General features: G+C 41.0%; 2 protein-coding genes across 3 annotated transcripts in view; one reads left to right on the top strand and one right to left on the bottom strand.

Annotated features, from left to right (window-relative positions):
- The window catches only part of ECD (ecdysoneless cell cycle regulator), a 28,667-nt gene extending 18,834 nt beyond the window's left edge, over nucleotides 1–9,833 (bottom strand). Inside the window, exons 1-6 of the mRNA XM_073596540.1 lie at nucleotides 9,663–9,833; nucleotides 5,800–6,006; nucleotides 4,154–4,271; nucleotides 2,359–2,446; nucleotides 2,068–2,243; nucleotides 738–930 (exon numbers count right to left, since the gene is read on the bottom strand). Of these exons, the coding sequence (XP_073452641.1) occupies nucleotides 738–930; nucleotides 2,068–2,243; nucleotides 2,359–2,446; nucleotides 4,154–4,271; nucleotides 5,800–6,004 (780 nt within the window). The 5' untranslated portion in view covers nucleotides 6,005–6,006; nucleotides 9,663–9,833. The remainder of the gene's footprint in view (nucleotides 1–737; nucleotides 931–2,067; nucleotides 2,244–2,358; nucleotides 2,447–4,153; nucleotides 4,272–5,799; nucleotides 6,007–9,662) is intronic.
- The window catches only part of FAM149B1 (family with sequence similarity 149 member B1), a 64,034-nt gene continuing 52,703 nt past the window's right edge, over nucleotides 9,738–21,068 (top strand). For both annotated transcript variants that reach the window (XM_073596543.1, XM_073596542.1), the window contains exons 1-4: nucleotides 9,738–9,840; nucleotides 12,509–12,585; nucleotides 15,056–15,166; nucleotides 16,482–16,605. In XM_073596543.1, coding sequence (XP_073452644.1) covers nucleotides 12,539–12,585; nucleotides 15,056–15,166; nucleotides 16,482–16,605 — 282 coding nt within the window. In that variant the 5' untranslated portion in view covers nucleotides 9,738–9,840; nucleotides 12,509–12,538. The remainder of the gene's footprint in view (nucleotides 9,841–12,508; nucleotides 12,586–15,055; nucleotides 15,167–16,481; nucleotides 16,606–21,068) is intronic.

Below are 21,068 nucleotides of genomic sequence, written 5' to 3'. Positions count from 1 at the left end.
GTTTTATAGGAAATACTCTCTCTGCATTAGACTGACACCATACTTCCAGAATACTCCTCACCCCTCACATTTTTGTAAATATTTCACTATATCTTTTCATGTGACAACAGTGAAGAAATGACACTTTGCTACAATTTAAAGTAGTGAGTGTACAGCTTGTATAACAGTGTAAATTTGCTGTCCCCTCAAAATAACTCAACACACAGCCATTAATGCCTAAACCGCTGGCAACAAAAGTGAGTACATATATCCCACAAACAGGGGTTAAAATAAGTATTGAACACGTCACCATTTTTTCAAGGTAAATATATTTCTAAAGGTGCTATTGACATGAAATTGTCACCATATGACGGCAGCAATCCATGCAATCCATACATACAAAGAAACCAGATTTCAGCTGGTGTCTTGGTTTTCAATGCCTTTTTGCACCTCCCTTTCCTCATGTGTTCAATACTTTTTTCTTGTGTCATTCCATTTTATTACACATAACAATTTCTAAACCTATTTGTTTTGGCTTCTTTGCACATATGGATTGCATGGGTTGTTACCAACATGTGGTGAACATTTCATGTCACTAGCTCCTTTAGAAATAGATTTACCTAGAAAAATGGTGACGTGTTCAATACATATTTTACCTGCGGTATGTATATATGCAAGTCCACATTAAGAATCAGAATATTCATGAGGCTACAGACATTAATAACAGTTAAACTGCAAATAATGTACGTAATCTATACCGATGTGAGCACACGAGTCTCAGGCAGGAAATGACGAAAGGTCCTGCAGGCTTTCAGGTCTAAAGGATCTCGGAGATAAAATGCTTGCACTGCTGCTGCCAACAGCTGTGGGCGCTCCTTTAATACTGCTGCAATCCCAGCTGGCACAAAGCAATGAGCTTGATGGAGCGATTCCTTAATTTTCTCAGGATATCTAAACAAACAATCAATGACAATGAACAATAAGCCAAAGAAATTGACACTTTCTTTAAATTTTTCATGTGTTGAACATTTTAGGCTTTAATGCTACTTATACACAAAGTAATTTTAAGGCAATTTCACAGACACAAACAGATCAATGTAACCTAGCACTAATCAAAACCATATTACACTTAAAACTGTTAGGTACACTTGATCTGTATGGTTTTTGTACCTCCAAATCCAATTGAAATACCTCGAAAATTACTGTGTTTATGAGCAGTATTAGGTATCAACTTCTATTTTTTTTTTTTTTTTTGAGCAGCACTTAATTCATACTATATATGAAAAATTTCTATAACAATGACTATTAAAAAACAACATTTAATTCTATTAAAAAACAACATTTGGACTGTAGTTTTGGGCTTTAAATCTCTCGTATTACTGAGTGTGTTAATATATATCTGTCACAAAATAAAGCTTGCTTCTGTAGATTCTTCCAGCTGCTAAATTCTGATAGCTAGTGATGGAAGCACACAATAATATTGGAGGTCTTTATCTGAATGCAGTAGGGATTTCTTCATCCTGGAAAACTCAGGATGCTTAGGGTACTTTCAGGCAAAGGCAGTCAAACTGTCAATTGGGGGGTGGGGGTCAGCATTTAAAGCAGATCTTACTCCTATCGTTTTCAGCCAAGGAAGCTGCCATCATGGCCTCTGTTTGATCTTCAACTGCCATGATGCTGCATCTGTGATCAGTTATGACACCAGCCATTTGATGGTTTGACGGTTTGGTTGAGAGCACAATGAATGTGACAGTTCCATTCCAGGCACGTGCCGCGAATGTAACTGCTTTTTGAAACTGTTAAATTGATGGGTTTAGTTCTGCTTTAGACTCTTTGAATGTGAATACATGAATCAAAAGATAGACAGAATGACTTTATTTGCACTGTCTGTTGCACTGTCTCCGGTTACAATCAAGTATAATACATGTTAAATGTGAATGAGCCAAGGAAGTAATTTGGCTGCCACTGACAACGCATTAATGATTTTTCTTCTACTGTAAGAATACTTTGGCAGCTGCCTTTTTCATCTTCAGGAACAGGGGTATAAGAATATTACAATATACAACAAATTATTACATAGGTATATACCCTTTAATTCGCCTTTCAATAGCCTTTGTGATGGACTCTGGTGCCAGGAATCCATCTGGGTGTGCAGAAAAGAGTTTCAGAGCCTGCAGTACAGTCATATTGGATGATGGGTCAGGCAGGTCCCCTTCATCCTGCCGCAGTGGGATGATACACAACTTTCCCTGGTAAAAGAACACCTGAACGGAAATGTTTAATGCAAATGTTGGTTACTAATTGTTATTTAATTTTGTAAAGAATGTTTCGTAAAGAAACCACTGCACAAAGGAGGATGTCAATCATCACATCACTTACCCGATTGCAGCTATTTTCTGGTTTTAGCCACTTGGGCAAGAAATCAGCTGCTTCAATTAAAATAAATTCTCCATCATTATCTTCAACTCTATATAAGATAATAAATATTTGAGCTCTTATATTCTGTGTTTTAATAGAAAGCACAAACTAGCAATTTACTCAAAACGGTTATTTAAAAACAGGCATCACAATATGACTGCTATTTCTTCTCTCTTTTCAAAATACATCTAAAATTACATTTATTCTGTAATTAAGGCTCCAACTACAAATTTGGGATATAAGCCCTACCCACATGTTGGCCCCATGTCCAGTAAGAATGCCTTGCTGATCAACAACATCCTTTGATTGGAAAGCAGGTCTTGGGTGTGCAGGGCTTAAAGTGGAGCAGGTGGGCAGGCAAGGTTTTTAATGCAGAAAAGACATGCTTTGTCTCTTCTGCATTAACACTTCTTACCTACCTGTTCGCCCATGTAAAGCAGCTCACTGCACAAATTCGGCAAGGCCGAATCAGACAGAATTCCTGCGCACATCATCTCTGCCCGGCCAATGACAGCAATCGAGACCTGGAACCTGGGGAATTCTGGGGACAGTTCATCACTGGATTCAAGGCAAGTATAGTTCCATTTTAAGGCTAACAGCATGGGGTCTGATGCGTCCCTGTTCACCAACTCAGGTCTGAATTTTTGCCTGAATTCGCACCTGAATCGAACCAGAAGACGCACAGGACCATTTTTCAATGTGGACCGTGGCCACCACAAAGCTGTGTGAACCGGCCCCATTGAGAGCTGGTCACACTCTGTCTTGCAAACTGCATGCATTTCGCATATGTGTAAACTGAGCTTAAATCAAGAATTCAAAGCCTTACCTCTACCCAGTAAAGTGACCAGCCTCAGGTGATACACAGAGGTGAAACAAATCCTCCTACATAATTTATTGTACCTGTTTATTTGCCATTTATCCTTTATATCCTTGTAAAACTCAGAGATATAAAAAATTTTTCACAAAATCACAAAGCAGGGGGCTGCAGTTACACACTGTACAAGAGCTCTGAGAGCTGATTGGAGGGAAAGGAAGGGAAGGGACACCCCCCCCCCCCTCTTCACACAGCACACAGGAACAGAGCTGTGACTGTCAACCACAAGCTGTGTGCTGGACCTCCCTATCTCATCACCTTTTTAGGGCTTGGTGTCAGAAGTATTCATGCTGATAAAAGGGAGAAACTAGACAGCAGAGAGAAATGGCACTTGGTACTTTGTAGAGAGGCTAGTAAACACTATAGAAATACGTGCTTTGTTCAGATTACATATCTGAAGTTTACAACCACTTTAAACTCAAACGTCATACTTTTATCAATGGTTATAACCGTATAACATTTTGAATAGCATTTTGTAATCTTACTTTTCTTTTTCTTTACACCAGTCTATCGATCTTCTTTAGTGTTTCATTGTTTTGGGGCTACAACGAGAACTAAGCCTGTCTAGCCAGGGTTTATGGTTTTTCATATGAAGAACAGCCTATTCTTTTTTTTTTTTTTTTTTGGAAGTGGCTTTAATGAGATTTCCCCAAACTGGACAGAGAGAAATTAATATCTAATTGATTGCTGGCTCATCAATAAAAGCTGGGACTTCTCTCACTGATTAAATGACCCAGCACTCTCCAAGGGAGGCCATCCTTCCCTAATCAATAAATTATGACCAAAAAATGTCCATTCTAATATGTGTCACACCATTCAACGAGTAGCTTTACAGAATTAAAGCAATGACAGCAACACAGCAAGCTTTAAAAAGCACTGTACCTGGCTGCTAGTTCTGGAAACTGTTTTGTAATGTTTTTAATTAGATAAACAATGAACCACTCATCCTCAATGTTGTCACCAAAATGTGTTTTTCCTCCAATATGAGCAGGAGTATTGCCTAAACAAAAAAGAAAAAAAAAAAAGGAAACTTTATTAAATATAATTAAAAAAATGGTAGCAATAAAATTACCCAGAACATAATGTACATTTTTTCATTTCTAGGTGGGCACAGAATGTTAAACCACAAACCAAACATTTTTCAAAGACAGCAATGATGAGATCCTTGTACAGTAGTAAGTGTATATGCTCACAAAACACTGCTCTCATTAAGGTACCACAGTCTTGTGGCAAGCTTACCCATCTTTGAATATATTCTACAGTATCCAGATGTTAGCATGGTATCACAACTTACCTGCCATGCCATAGACGTTGGTGAGGAGAGTTTTCTCACAAAACCCCCAGAATAGAAGCCATCACTTGACAACTACCCAAAAATATTAGAGTTTTAGGTGGAAAGGCCTGTGGTCTTTTAAAAAAGAAAAAAAAAGGGAAGGGAATAAAGGCACTTATTTTTGAAGACTTTCAGCTACCTGTCCATATTAAGGTATAGGCTTTAAGTTAGAGAGCTGGAGGAAGCTGCCTGAAAAACAATAACAGACTCCCCACTATGCATGCAGGAGCTTGTGCGGTGCTCTGTGAATGGTCCTGCTGCCTGCAGGAGGGGGTGGGGTGGGGCAAGGGGCACCATCCTCATCTAGGTGAGGATTGCAGAAGTGGGAGAAGGTACCAATACAAAAAAAAACAATTTATACTCACAAACCCCCCCCTCCAAAAAAACTCGCAGTTACGCAGTAATAGGCTGAGGAAATGGAGCAGACTAGCAGTACTGCGCATTTTGAGTTAAGTTCTGCTTAAGGTTGGGAAACCAACTGGTCAATCTGCCTTTAAGAGACTGCTGAAAATACCTTGGGGTTATTTTTTTTTTTTAAATATAGAGCTTGGAATACACAGACGTCATTTTATACATTGAAAAACAATGTTCCAGACTGGAGAACAGGAGAGATTAATTTTTTGACCTACATAAAGCTATGGATGGCCAATAAACATGGAGCTACGCACATACAGGTGACCAAAGAAAATACATCATGTTTTGCTCTTCTATGAAGACAATTCACTAAGATGTGTATTTTTCTTTTATAAACTGTGTTTGCGATTATATCTTAAGTTAACTTTATCAAAATGTTCAATTTATTAATATTGAAAAGGTTCATTAACAATGTGTGTATGTTAAATGTAAGTGTAACTGTTATATAAAAAGTTATCTTGTTTTATGCATTAATGAATTGACCCTCTTGCGATTCAGTGATACCCAATATGGCTGAAAATGTACACATACTTTCCCTGCAAACCTATGTAAATACACACAACATAAAGGGGTCGATTTACTAAAATTGGAGAGTCCAAAATCTGGTGCAGCCGTGCATGGTAGCCAATCAGCTTCTAACTTCACCTTGTTCAATTATGCTTTGACAAAAAAAAAAAACTGGAAGCTGATTGGTTTCTATGCACAGCTGAACCAGATTTTCTCTCCAGTTTTAGTAAATCAACCCCAAAGTGTCACGATAGCATAGAGGGGTACAACTTACCTTTCTTTGATTTTAACCTAAGGTTAAATGGTTGATTTTGCCAGATGTAGCTAGCCAGTAGAGGAGCAAGTTGGGCTAGTATCTGCTCTAGATATTGCTGTAGAATATGTTTGTGCTTCTCAGCATCAGTACCTTCATCGTGTACCAGAAAAAGATGATATTCTACAAAATCTTCCACAACCATCAATTTTCGCTGCTTATCCATTTCTGAAATAAAGAAATTATTTTTTTCCACCACAATGAACAAATAAAAGATTAAATTTTATCATAATTCCAAAAAGTGCTACTTATACATTTTTCCTTATGTTATGCAAGTATAAATGAGTGCTTCAGGTAATATAACTGAAAAGAGAAATGAAGGACAAGGATAATGTGTTAATTACACTTATCTCTATGCTATCCTTACCTAGTTAAGATATTAAAACTAAGGGAAAAGCATATCATTAGCTTGATGATTTCTGCTTATGGTCCCTGCTATATTTTTTAATGGAATTAGTTGCTACACATGGCATCCCTATAGCCCATTAAAAAAAGATAGAATAACCAAACCAGCTTTTGCTGCAACATTCAGACCTAATCCAGGGATTTTACCCACAGTACTTTTCATTCTGCTGCAAGATGTCCTCAGCCTGATGGCCAGCATCATTCATCCCATTTTCTAGCCCTAGATGCATCCCCAGCCTGTTACTGTACAGCGAAAAGTGAAATAGCACAGTGATGAGCCACACTGATTTCTACTCCTATCAGCATGCTATTTGTTGGCACATAAAGTGATTTGCTCCCTGTGCTGTTAGTCCCTCTCACACTCCAGATTTGCTATACAAGGAGTACAAGAGGCTGATACCAGGTGAAATTCAAGTACATACACTTTGTGCATGTATTAATGATTAAAGAGCTGCATTAATTTGTGTCTTTTATGATTCAAAAGAGAAGTAAAAGGTTTTTTTTTTTTTTTGCCCATCATATTTACCTAGGTGGATGTAGCATCAGACCAATGCTGCATCTGTCCCCCGCTGCCTCTGCACTGAGAACCGAGCGATCGAACATCGCCGATGGATCGGTTCTCTCGGCTACCCGAGCAGAGAGCTGCTGCCTGTCAGTCAGCAGCTCTCCGCTCTGCCCCCCTGCGCTCACTGGAGTGCCGAGCTGTGGAGGGGCGTGGAGCGACTGTCTCAGTCTCTCAGCGGCTCGCTGAGAGACTGAGACAGGCATCAGCCCAGGCACCTGGAGGATCCAGACTTTATTGTTGTCATGACGCGGTGCCTGGACTGATTCCAGTGACATCAACAGAGAGCGGACTTCAGTCCACTCTCCGCTGAAATTGGGTCACAGGAGAGCAAAATGAATTGCACTCCTGTGACCCTTATGCCGCATACACACGAGCGGACTTTTCGACCGGACTGGTCTGACGGACCGAATCCAGCGGACAATCCGACCGTGTGTGGGCTCCATCGGACCTGCAGCGGACTTTTTTGGTTGAAAATCTGACGGACTTTAGATTTGGAACATGTTTCAAAACTGTCCGACGGACTCGAGTCTGGTCGAAAAATCTGCTCGTTTGTGTGCTAGTACGACAGATGAAAACTGACGCTAGGGCAGCTATTGACTACTGGCTATCAACTATCAACTTCCCTATTTTAGTCCGGTCGTACATCATCACGTACGAATCCGTCGGACTTTGGTGCGATTGTGTGTAGGCAAATCCGTTTGTTAGAAAGTCCGTCGGAAGTCCGTCAAAAGTCCGTCAGAAAGACGGTCGGACCTTTGTTGCCGAAAAGTCCACCCGTGTGTACAGGGCATTAGGAGAAGCCCAGCCAAACAAACCCAGACTGAACTTCTCCTTTAATTAGCTTTGCAGTGTCCTTTTCTTGCTAAGGCTTATCATGGTAAAGTATAAAAATGTGTCTTATGCTTATTACATCATCATTGTCGTTGAGAACAGAGATACTAAAAGCACATTCTGTTTGCTTGCAGCCCAATTTTTTCTTTACAGGGCTAGATAGGTTAGTGTTAGAATGTTGGTGACTTTAGATGCAGGGATTTTAGCTTTAGCATGGACTTCCATTTTAAAAGGGTTGTAAACCCTCAAAGTTTTTCACCTTAATGCATTCTATGCATTAACTGATTGCCGACCAGCCGCATGAATCGCCGCAGCTGTACATCGGTCCCCTTAAAAGCTATAGCAGGCGCCTCCTAGTTTTAACCCCTTCCCTGCCAGTGCCATTTATACAGTGATCAGTGACTTTTTTTTTTTTTTTTTAGCTCTGATCACTGCAATAATGTCACTGGTCCCAAAAAAAGTGTCAAAAGTGTCCAATCTGTCCGCCACAATGTCGCAGTCCCGCTAAAAATCACTGATCACCGCCATTACTAGTAAAAAATGCCATAAATATAGCCCCTATTGTGTAGACGCTATAACTTTTGTGCAAACCCATCAAAATACGCTTATTGTGATTTTTTTTTATATTATAGCAAAAAAAAAAAAAAAAAAAAAAAAAAAATGTATATATATATATATATATATATATATATATATATATATATATATATATATATATATATATATATATATAAATTTTTTCCAAAATTGGTGCTTTTTTTGTTTATAGAGCAAAAATAAAAAACCACAGAGGTTATCAAATACCACCAAAAGAAAGCTCTATTTGTGGGAAAAAAAGGACATCAATTTTGTTTGTGTACAGCGTCGCACGACCGCGCAATTGTCAGTTAAAGCGACGCAGTGCCGATCACAAAAAATGGCCTGGTCATTAAAGCGGGGGTCCACCTATCTATCGTTTTTTTTTTTTTTTAGTTCATTCACAAACTTTTCTTCTCAGCATTACATACTCACATATTGTGTGTAATATGTCCGCCTGTGTCAGATTTCGTCGGAAAGAATAACTTATATTATTCACTGCAGACGGTTTCCATCTTCATTGTGGGCATTTGAAGCCCACAAGCATTTATTTCCTGGATATGGTGAATGCTGTGCTCTCAGCATTCACCGCTCATTCCCGCACATGCTCAGTGGCATCCTGGGAAGCCTGAGACTAGCTCCCAGGAGTCTGGGAGAGGCTAGAAACACGCCTACTCCCATGGGAGGAGAACCAGGAAGTGCAAAGAAGAATAGAAAAATAAAAGGTAATTACGGCGATTTAAATTTTTTTAAACGGCATGTCAGCATCTAGGCAAGGAAGAGAATACATACAGATATTGTTCAAAATTTGGGTGGAACCCCGCTTTAAGGGGATAAATCCTTCCGGGGCTGAAGTTGTTAAGGTGAAAAACCTTCTGTAGTGCAGCTGCCCCTCTTTTACTTACCTGAACCCGATTTTTCCAGCAACATGAATGAGCCCAGCAGCTGCTGTCTCGGGTCCTCATTGGACAGACTGATAGCAGCAGGGGCCACTGGCTCCTGCTGCTGATTAATCAAATCCAGTGACACAGGAGCCAGGCCTGAGTCCTGCTATCTGTGTCAATGGATGCAGCAGCAGGACTTAGGAGTGCACCTGCACGAGTGCCCCCTTTGGAAAGCGGGTCTGCGAGGGGGCACTCGATGCTGGGAGGAGCCAGGAGCGCCGCCGGGGGACCCCCATAGAGGAGGATCAGGGCCACTCTGTGCAAAACCCTTGCACAGAAGCTTTACAACCCTTTTAAGTTTCTCTTGCACTAAGCAAGCTTGAGCTAAAAGCTGATTGGCTGCCAGGCACAGCTGCTCCAGATTCTATCTGCCCAAGTCTTCGCTAGTTCCCCCCTCAGTTTTCACTAAAGTATATCTAATAGAGTTGAAGACAATAAAACATGTCATAAAGGAAACATCAATAGAACAGTAATAAAACCTGAAACCCCCCCTGTACGCGTACCTATGCTGGTTCCTCCTCAGCTGTCACACTACACACACTGCATGGATATTTTAACTGGTGACATCATCACCCAGCGCCTCCTGGAGGAACATGTGACTGGCGACGGCGCACAGGCTGACGTTTCCAGCTGTCATGACGACTGTGGAGCGTCCTGACGGCGGCCTGACAGCAGAAGATGGTGAGAATGTTATCCCGGAGCCGGAGGAGTCCATGTAGGAGTGAGGAGGGCGGAGGGCGGAGGGTGGAGGGTGGAGCGTGGAGCAGAGGGACATTTCTTCACGGAGCGATCTTCTGTGTGTAATGGTTCCAGGATCAGAGGAGCAGCAGCTCTGTGCTAGGCGTGTGAAGCCTGGTGTGATTGTATGGGAGATGGTGACAGCCTTTAGGGAGTCAGAGGATAGGAACACATCACCCAAACACCATCTGTCTCTGATAGGTGGAGTCTGATGGGCTGAGCCATTCACTGGCTTCTCCCTTATTAGAGATGTCACTGACATGATGACTAGCTGTGTCCCCAATCACCTTTGGATGGATGTCCCCACTGCTCAGCTTTCCTGGTGTATGGGGACTCACTCATGTGTGACCCCTGTCATCCTAGAATAGAACTAAAGGCAACATTTTTGTTTTTAGTTTTGGATGGAGTGGAGAGGGATAAGAACCCCTGTCAGATTTCATTGCTGTCTGTGCCCCCATTAGGGAGATTTACCTTCCCTATTGATCCTGGTTACTGTTATCATTGAATGTAAAAGAAAATCTAATTTTGGGTTGTCCCCCGAACAGAAAAAGAGCGAAAATCTTCAACTAGTTCTGGAAACAACCAGAGATCCTCTAACTTTGGATGGATTTTCTCCCACTTCTTGTGTTGGCTATGGGACAGGAAATAAAGGGAAATCTCCCCAATGGGACACAGAAGGCAAAAAAAAAAAAAACAACTGACTGGGGTTATAACTCTCCCTTAATCTATCCAAAATGAAAAAAATAGTCTTTGACTCTCCCCTAAAGCCTTGTTCACACAGGGTGTATGAATCCATGCCCTGTGTGGTGGCCATTTTTACCTGCACAGGGATGAACAGGTGTTCCATGCATCCCCATTGCTGTCAATTAAGGATGAGCTCAGGCGTGTTCGCACAGCCCACATGCAGAGCCTGCCAGGAAGTTGGCACTGCGCTGCGCTAATCACAAGCAGTGAGACATTGTCCCGATGCACAGCTGCAGAGATTGGGAAATATCTCACTGCTTGTGATTAGCACAGCGCAGTGCCAACTTCCTGGCGGGCTCTGCAAGTGGGCTGTGCGAACACGCCAGAGCTCATCCTTACTGTCAATTGGGACTAAGCTGCTGCACAGACACAGCTACTGCTCCCAATATGACATCCAGGTGCAGCCCCAAACTTACCCTGGGTGCCATGCACCGCATGGATGTCATATTAGGAGCGACAGCTGTGTCCATGCAGCTGCTTAGTCCTAATAGACAACAATAGCATTGCCCACATGGGGATGCATTGAACACTTTTTCATCCCAATGCAGGTAAACATGGTCATCACATGGGGCACAGATTCATACACCCAATGTGAATGAGGCCTAATACTTACTTACTGTCCTTGTCACCATCACCATGGTCCTCCATGATTCCGACCATTCTCCTGAACTTTCTGGTCGAAGAAGGGAGGTGAGGGCAGGGGAGAGATTGACTCCTGCAGCTGTCTATCAGGAGGTGGGAGGAAGGAGCAGGGGCATGGCTTTCCGAATGCTCTGTGTTTTCATGGATACACACAGCCCCAGCTGGGAACGTGCCGTATGGGTGTCTCCTTTGCAGCCGGCATGGCAAAGGGGACACCTACAAACTTGGGGGGGGGGGGGGGATTCCGGGGCAGGAGCAGTTTGGGGACCAAAACAACCTGAAAGGGTGGATTTTCAAGGAAGCAGTCTACACATGAAATGTAAGTCTGGATTTCCTGAGCTAAAATTTAAACAAAGAAAAAAGGGTTTGGTATCACTTTAAATGGCCACACATATTATTTGGTGAATGAAATGCTACAGAAAGCTGTCAGAGACTGCAGACACACAATAGGATATAGAGACAGGATACAGAGACATACAGTAGGAAAATAGTTAATTCAATATGATTGTTATAGTGGAACTTTACCCATAACAACTTAATGAAAATGATGTTCCTTAGCAAGGAACATACATTCCACATTAATAATTGTGATACCAAAATTAGTGTGTGCTGTAAATCCAGCATTGCTCCTGTTTCTTCTTGCTGGAGGCTGCCATTTTGTTGAAGCCCAGATCCACTGAACAGAAGTAAATCTTTAGCCTGTCAGCAGATTGATCTCTACATTTTAGGCAGAGTGCTGGAAAATAGAGAGCAACTCATGTGCAGAGCAGGGTAAGACAGTGTATTACTGGATTTTACACAGTATAGGAACTTATTTTTAAAATTTTACATAGCTATACCAGCAAACAGGGCCAGCCTGAAGTGATCTAGCTGGACTTAATGTTCTGACTAAAGTTCCACTTTACATGCATTGCACATTGCACAATTGTTTCAATCATTCAATTGTGTTTACAATCAAATAGTAAATCTATGGAAAATACCGTCATTTATGTAATGGTTCCGTTTTTGGCCACCATTAGACAAGAAACGAGGACTACCAATCCCCCAACTTTGTAGAAAATAATTGTATAGTAGAGTTGCAACCTGTGCTTAATGGGCACATATAGTGCATTTGTTCCTTGACGTTAACGGTAAGGATACATATGGAAACAAATAAACTAAGAGCACAAATGAAAGGACACTCATTGTAATCGCAAACTAACATGTATATGTCTTTACAATGCAGGCTTCTTGGAGTCGTGATTAAGTGACTAGAATGATTTCCAGATACAAAAGGAAACCAGTATCACAGATTTTGCACATGTAAGTCGAATGTGTTATAACTGAAACAACATTTCTCCTATTTATTTCACATACCTTGTTTCCAAGAACCTTCTGGTCTCTTGTACTATCACTGCCGCCTTTGTGCCTTTGTCGATATTTTTTATTTTTCCACTAGAGATTAAATTGGATGTAAACCTGATTTTTTTTTTTTAATGAAGACTTCTACCTGGTACAGTAGAGGATGTCGTTATCTGTGCCCAGTCTTGCAACAAAAAGTTAATCCAGCTCTGAGCAATCCTCTTGTCTTTTTTAAGTAAGATAAAAAATGACACACAGATAGGTTTATGTCTCCACATCCCCCACGGCTGTGACTGACATCTCATTTCTTTATCTCAGGCACTGCATCGATTTGAGCTTCACATCACTCCTCCTTTCTTCTCCAGCTCTCCCAGGATTGGCTGCTCTACACCTCAGCATGATTGGGCATACTGAAGTCATGTGTTGCCTTTCCTGAGGTTTGACTGGTTGTTACTCAAAACTTAGGAGTAGGAGAGTGTTGGCATACTTTTGGTGTCCAATACATAAAGACTTTTAGTGGTTAGTTTAAGGATAGTAAAGGGTTGGCATTTAGGGGTAATATTAGATAGACGGAATGTCATTAAACCTACCTAGATTGTAAGCTCTAACGAGCAGGGCCCTCTGATTCCTCCTGTGTTGAATTGTATTGTAACTGTACTGTCTGCCCTCATGTTGTAAAGCACTACGCAAACTGTTGGCACTATATAAATCCTGTATAATAATAGTAATAATAATTTGAAAAAAGTGCATATCTTATAGCCTTATTTACAATTTGTTGGCTCTCCTTTTACTTTTTTCTTCCCACTATCTTCCTTTTAGTACATGATTCTTTTTTTCTTTTTTCCCTAAACATTACATCTGTTTCTGCAGTGGCTCATTTTACTAGCAGACTCTATAGAGCCACTGCAGCATCTGCGCTCCCCCAATGGGAATATACAATGATGTGCATTTGCTTTGTGCGCTGACATACAGAGGCAGCACAGAGTGGCCAGAGATGTAGGGTAGGTGGATCCACCCACCTCCCTGCCCATGTGTCTAGGACTGACATTTTTGCACTATACAAATAAAATAAAGTTTATTAACCCCTTTGTGACAACCGCCTCCCGACCCTTTAGCATACCTCCCAACTTTCTGAAATGGGAATGAGGGACACCTATTAGCAAATGTATGTAGGCATAGGACACACGTCCTGCCACACCCCCTTAACCACTAAAGCCCCGGAAGAATTTACCCCCTTCCTGACCAGAGCACTTTTTCCGATTAGTTTTATGACATTTTTATTAATTTTTTTTTTATTTTAAATGGCAGCGATTTTTATCGTGACTGTGACATTATGGCGGACACATCGGACATTTTTGACACATTTTTGGGACCATTGTTAGTTATACAGCAATCAGTGCTATACAAATGCCCTGATTCCTGTGTAAATGACACTGGCAGTAAAGAGGTTAACCACTAGGCGGCAGTGTAGGGGTTAAGTGTGTCCTAGGGGTGTGTTTCTAACTGTGGGGGGCATGGCTGTGTGTGACACGTCACTGATCTCTGCTCCGGTGACAGGGAGCAGAGATCAGTGACACTGTCACTAGGCAGAATGGGGAGATGCTTGTTTACATTAGCATCTCCCCGTTCTTCCTCCCCATGAGGCGATCGCGGGTATCCCCGTGGCGATCGAGTCCGCAGGACCCGCGACCCGACTCACGGAGCTTGCCGCAGGCGCGTGCGCCCCCTGGCTGCCTCTTAAAGGGGAACGTACAGGTACGTAATTCTGCCTGTACGAGCCCTTCTGCCGCAGTGTATCTGCGTGAGGCGGTCTGCAATCGGTTAAAGAAGAATTGTACAAAAAAAAGTGATTTTACTACTATTCCTTTATTTTGGCTTTTGGAATTTACAAATGCAGTGATTTAGAAATTGGATGAAAGGTTTAGCACTGGGAAACACTTGATTGATAATTAGTGGATTTTTATACTAAACATATAGATCAGATCAAAATGAGGGACAAATGAGAAAGAAAGAGGATCAGAGGGACTTTTTTTTCCAAATGAGGGGCAGTCCCTCCAAATCAGGGACAGTTGGGCACTATGCCTATAGGCATTTGGGTCATGTGACTGTTGTGTTTGGCTGTCACATGATCGGAAAGCTCCCAATCACAAGTATACATCGGGAGCACTGTTGCTGAAATCCTCCCACTATGAGCTGCAGTGTCTGGGAGAGGGAGCATGTGAAATGAAGAAGAATATGACTCAGTCAGGGAAGGAAAAGGAAGTTTTTTGTTTACTTTATGAGGCTTGTGCATCACCTAGTAACTGGATTTAGTACTTGTTGAAACATACAGGAGACATGTATAATCTGTTTTCTTGTGTTCCAACCCTATAAAAATGTGAGCTATGTAGTTGATTTTTAAATAATGTATATATTTTGTGTATATTTTCAGAAATCAGACACTTGCTAAAGCTGCAGAGAATCATCCTCCTCCGGACAGAGTAGACAGTTTACCTGCGTCTCGTGGCAGTGAACGATATGTAGCAGCTTCTGAACATGAAAGGTACAAGCTGGATTGCCTTTAGATTATAAGCAAAGTAGAAGCACTTGCTTAGTAATAATAAAACACAGCAGGGGGAATTCAATAAAAGCTGCTGCACCACTTTTCTGGCTTAAAAGGATAAAATCACACTTTAAAAAAAATAAAAATAAATGCACATTTTTTTGCACATAAAAAAACGTACATTTTTGTTTTTATTGGGAGCCTGGAAAGCATTGCACCCACGAGTAGCAGATTTGTAACATCTTACAAAAGGTGACATTACACTATAATCCCTCTTGTTAATATATTGAGCCAAATTCATGAAGCATTTGCAACACTTTTGGTTCTGACAACAACTCGTGCACCAAATTCAGATAGTTCTAAAATGCACCACTTTTACATTGTCGCATTGAATGCACCACTTTTGCATTGTGTTGTGTTGAATGCACCAAATGTAAAAGTGGAGCTAATTAAGACCAACTCTCTTCACGCAAAGAGAGAGAAAAACTGTCTCAGACAGATTTTGTGAAAGTGTCTCACGTGTATTTTAAAAGTGACCCAGTTTAATCCAAATTCAAGTACAAGTTCTGGACAGGTACATGAATTTGACGCATTCTTCACCACTTTTAGAATGCATGAGAGATACTTGCCTGCACCAGGATTTGTGAATTCCACGGTGTGGCTAACAAAAGCAGAAACACACACCGCATTCAGTGTGACACAATATAAAAGTGGCACATTTTAGCACTTACCTGGATTTAGTGCACGAGTCGCTGTCGGAGCTAAAAGTGTCGCAAATGCTTCGTGAATTTAGCACAATACATTCAAAAGAGGGATTAATGCCAGAAAAGTGGCACAGCAGCTTCATTGATTTCCCCCACAGCTTCAAATCATTAGGCTGGTCATGTTTAATAGGTGTAATATAAGAGTAGAGATTTTATTTTTTTATTTTGTTGCTTGTCTACAGATATTATTGAACACAGCAATTTGTGGTTGACCTCCGCATCAGGTTAAATCTGAAGTTTATTATGTTTTCCTTTTCTGTTTTAATAATTCCATGACGATTTGCTCAATCTAATACTCGGTGGACCACATGCAGCCACCTGCAGACTGTGTGAATCGCCATTTGCTAAAGAATTTTGATTGGCCCAGAAAACACTTTATTTACCATATCTTTCTCTTTCAGCCAGTTACTGTATATGGCAAACTACAAATATATTGTTTCTGGTTACAGCATGCATTATATATACCAAACCAGAAGATTGTTAACCAAAATTTTGATACATGATATGATTAGTGAAGGTATCTTTGTTTTGTTTTGTTTTTTTTCCCCCAGTAATTCAGAGGTTTCAGAAAATTCTGCAGTCCAGAGAAATGACACCGAGCTTTCATGGTCAGAATTTCAAAGTTGTACTGAACTCTCCACTGATAACAGCTCAGTTATATCTTGGGGCTTTGATGTAAGTACAGTGACTACTTGACTTAGAATTCCGTGGGACACACACTATATCTGTTCATATTCATAACTAGTTTGGCATTAGAGCAATTTTTTTTTCATTTTTGCACTCATATAAAAATCTTAATTTTTGGCCATAAAATTACTTAAACCTCCAGAACATTATTTTGTTTCTGAAAGCAGAGGCCCTGTAGAGTATTTGCGCAACTGTTTATCAAAAGCAAATTTTCAGGAAAAAATATAATAACATGAATTTTGGTGCAAACACACACAATATAATACCCATTTTTTGTTAAAATGTAAAAGATGGGGTTGCGTAGAGTAAATAGATACAAAACTTGGCAAGTCTTAAAATTGCATCACCCACGATATCTCAAAAAACGACTGAACTCAAAAATCTCCAAACTGTAAGAGAAGCTTTAAAAGCCTTTACAGCTCATCACTTTAAAAGTTAACCAGGAGATCTTGTGCTAGAATTATTGGTCTCACTGATTTACAGCGATACCTCACATGTGTGATGCAGTTTACACACACGTGAACACCTTGGGTTGGGCATGCATTTGTGTTTGCTGTTGTGCGGGGCAACATTGGTTACGGTGATTTTTTTAAGAAAACATTTTATTATAATTTTATGTCTTTTTTTTTTTATTTATTTTTACTTTATTGCTATCACAATGGATTAATAACCCCCCCCCCCCCATGTGATAGCATTGGGCAGGCGACAGGTACGCTTTATAGAAACATTAGGGGTCTAATAGATCTCAATGTCTCCCCTGCCCTCTTCACAGCATCTAACTGAGCACAGATCTGCTTGGTTAGATGCTCCCCTAGCTTGCTCCTGACAGAAAATGGAGGATCTGAAGCCGGAAGTGACGGACCGACATTGCTTATGTTGATATAAAATATTGTTACATATCTGAGTGCGGATCCCATGGTTTGTTATTATTGATACATATGTAAGTGTGTGTGTGTGTGTGTGTATGTGTATATATATATATATATATATATATATATATATATATAATATATTTACACAATATATCTCACTTCAGATTTTTACATTTCTATTAATGAGATCTGTACCCACATATGTGACTGAGGAATATAGAAAACTAACTGTTGGCCACCTTTAACATATATAAATTTGATATGCAGGAGGAAAATAATGCAAGAGTCATGGTGCAGGAGGAGATAGTCAGAGGCTGTGGTCTTACCCGGCCATTATGAGAGGCGCACGCCACCGCCGAGCCCTTACAGATATGGGGATCGGTGGCTTGGTCCCCAACCAAGGCTACCTTAGAGGACAAGGGCAATTGGACTATCTTGGTACAAATTAAACAAAAATAAATTCAAATGTATGAGCAAGTATATAGAAAAGTATATAAAGATTTATTAATACATAATTAAAACCTCGCAAATAACCAAATACAGATTAACCACTTCTGGACCGCCCACAGTCGTTATACGCCGGCTGTTTGAAGAGGAATATCGTTCTTATGGCAGCAGCTAGCTGCCATAACTGGTATCCTCTTCTTCAGTGAGCGGTCCGGTTTCAGATAAAAGTGGTCTCTGCGGCGGATTCGCCGCAAGATCACTTTTATCGACGGCGGGAGAGGCCCCCCCCCGCGCTCCGGTACCCTCTGCCGCTTACTGGATCGGTTGGCAGCAGCAGAGGCAATCGGATCTTTACCCTTGCTGGGCATGAAGACGAGTGAGGGAAGGTCTCCCGTCTCCATAACAATGCAGGGCGGAAGCGACGTCAAAATGTCACTTCCGCCCATAGCTCTTAAAGGGCCATTTATTTTAAATTATTTTTTTAAATGACAATTTTTTTTAATTCTATTTATTTATTTATTTTTTTGCACTTTAGTGTAAATATGAGATCTGAGTTCTTTTTGACCCCAGATCTCATATTTAAGAGGTCCTGTCATGCTTTTTTTCTATTACAAGGGATATTTACATTCCTTGTAATAGGCATAAAAGTGATACAACTTTAAAAAAAAAAAAAAAGTGTAAAAATAAAAAATAACATATGAAAACGGTGTTCAAACCACACATGTGATCGTCACGATTGTTAGAGCGAGAACAATAATTCTAGCCCTAGACCTCCTCTGTAACGCAAAACATGCAACCTGTAGAATTTTTTTAAACGTTGCCTATGGAGATTTTTAAGGGTAAAAGTTTGTCGCCATTCCATGAGCGGGCGCAATTTTGAATCATGACATGTTGGGTATCAATTTACTCGGCATAACATTATCTTTCACAATATAAAAAAATTGGGATAACTTTACTGTTCTCTTATTTTTTTTATTCAAAAAAGTGTATTTTTTCCAAAAAAAGTGCGCTTGTAAGACCGCTGCGCAAATACGGTGTGACAGAAAGTATTGCAATGACCGCCATTTTATTCTCTAGGGTGTTAGGGGAAAAAAATGTATAATATTTGGGGGTTCTAAGTAATTTTCTAGCAAAAAAAACCTGTTTTTAACTTGTAAACAACAAATCTCAGAAAGAGGCTCGGTCCTTAAGTTGTTAAGAGCATAGTAACAATCCATGTGGAGATGTGAAGATCACAGTGGGATAGTTGGTCACGGATAACATCTCAACTAGTTTTGTGGTCTAATGCTGCTTTGTCAGGAGGATATCTGTAATTTGATTGACAAATGATCAATAACAATACAATTGACCAAAATAATAACAACATTTCATACAATAGTGTCAATTACAAAGTATATATGGGGAAAGAGCAGAGCTGCTTACCTATAACCCTGGCAGACACAGGACACATGACGTCACCAAAGGGTCCCCCGCAGCAACTAGGGGGGACATACAAATCAATGGACTGGTATCTAAATAGATGGGGTGAAACAGTTGAAATAGGTGGACTATGCACTTGAAGGAGCTGTGGGTGGAGGAATGTGACTGTGGTGAAAGTGTGGGAAGAGGGAGGGAAAGGGTGGGGAATTGTGTATGAGTGAGGAAGTGAAGAGGCAGGGGGGGGGCAAAAGAGGAGCAAGGGATGGAGGAATGGGATTAGGTGAGGATGGGGAGATGTGGAGACAGTGGGTAACTCGGGGGGGTAGGGTGAAGGAAGGAAGAGAAAAGGGGAGGACAAAGACGCAAGAGGGAAAGAGGGTAGAAAAGAATAATACAAATAGAAATTAATAAGGAAGGGGAGAGGGAAGGAAGGAAAAAGTGAGGGAAAGACGGAAAAGGAAAAGAGGGGAGGGGAAGGAGGGAGAAGGGATGGGAGGGGGGAAGAGGGGGGGAAAATGAAAAGGGGAGGGGAGTGAGGGAGGAGGGGGCAAGGGGGGGGGGAGGAGAAGGGCATAGTATATACCTTATATGCAGATACAGAGGATTTGGGAGTCCCGGGAAATAAAGGCCGGCTGGAGATGGGGGGTACCAATACTCAGCAGGTTTTACACCACTACAGGGGAGAGGTAAGAAATGGGGGTGCGTTTGAGCACACACACTCCTGCCCAATATATGCAACCTATAGGGAAAAAGACAATGGCCGCCAATGAATTAATAGACATGCTTGCAGCTTCATAAATGGAAATAGCGAGGTAGCTGTAATAAGAGGCTGTACCAGTGAGGTATACTTACTGTGGATTTTCTAGGGTACAAAAATTCCCAAGTGACGTTCCGCTGAGAAATAACAGAGAAATAGAAACAAAGTATACAACAAATGGTGTACAGTAAAAATATATATAAAGTAACAAAACACAATGGTACAAGTATATATACAATTTTTGTACAGGTATTGAAAAAAATACCATTTAATGCCAAGGCAACCTTTAATAACCCATATTGGACGCTCGTGGGTATGTGGGACCTCAGGCTAAAGAAGAAGGTAAAGCAAAGGAAAAAATAACAGAAACAGAAATCATGGCACAGAAAAAGCACAAACAACAGGACCAAGCAGGTGCAGGGCTGTACCAAATTAGACAGAGAACCATGAGGAGAAAAAAAAAAAAATATAAGGCCAGACCTTACAGAGGTGGCACTGCTGCTATACATTTAAAAATGGTGCCGCCCAGCACCATTACGTCACTGCGCCCGCCTGCCGGAAAAGAGTCAAGCGTGTATGGGCTTTCCTGAGCGGTGGCACATGCACAGTTGACATGTCGGCCCGGACCCGCATGCCATATCTTTATGGGCGCCGCTGCCCTCAAAGCGGCCCCAGGGCAGGCGGCCTTGCCGGTTTCCCGGTAGGCCAGTCTGGCCCTCACCACTGCACCCATGTTTATTAGAAAAAAAACAACTGATTATAGCCGAAGCCAGGGGTTACAGATTGGTAACCCTTGACATCAGGGAGAGGAATATTAAATGGAATGTTCCCAGAGAAAGTAATCTCCAAAACAGAGAGCTGTATGCATGAGAACTCTGTGAGCACGAAGAAAGAAATATGTTTGAACTGACCACAGTGAAAAATATATCTATGTTGTATTAAGAATTTTGATTGAA

This window comes from Aquarana catesbeiana, linkage group LG08 (assembly GCF_042186555.1).
Source record: "Aquarana catesbeiana isolate 2022-GZ linkage group LG08, ASM4218655v1, whole genome shotgun sequence".
NCBI lineage: Eukaryota > Metazoa > Chordata > Amphibia > Anura > Ranidae > Aquarana > Aquarana catesbeiana.
Note: the sequence above shows the minus strand (reverse complement) of the source record. Positions and strands in the feature narration are given on the sequence as shown.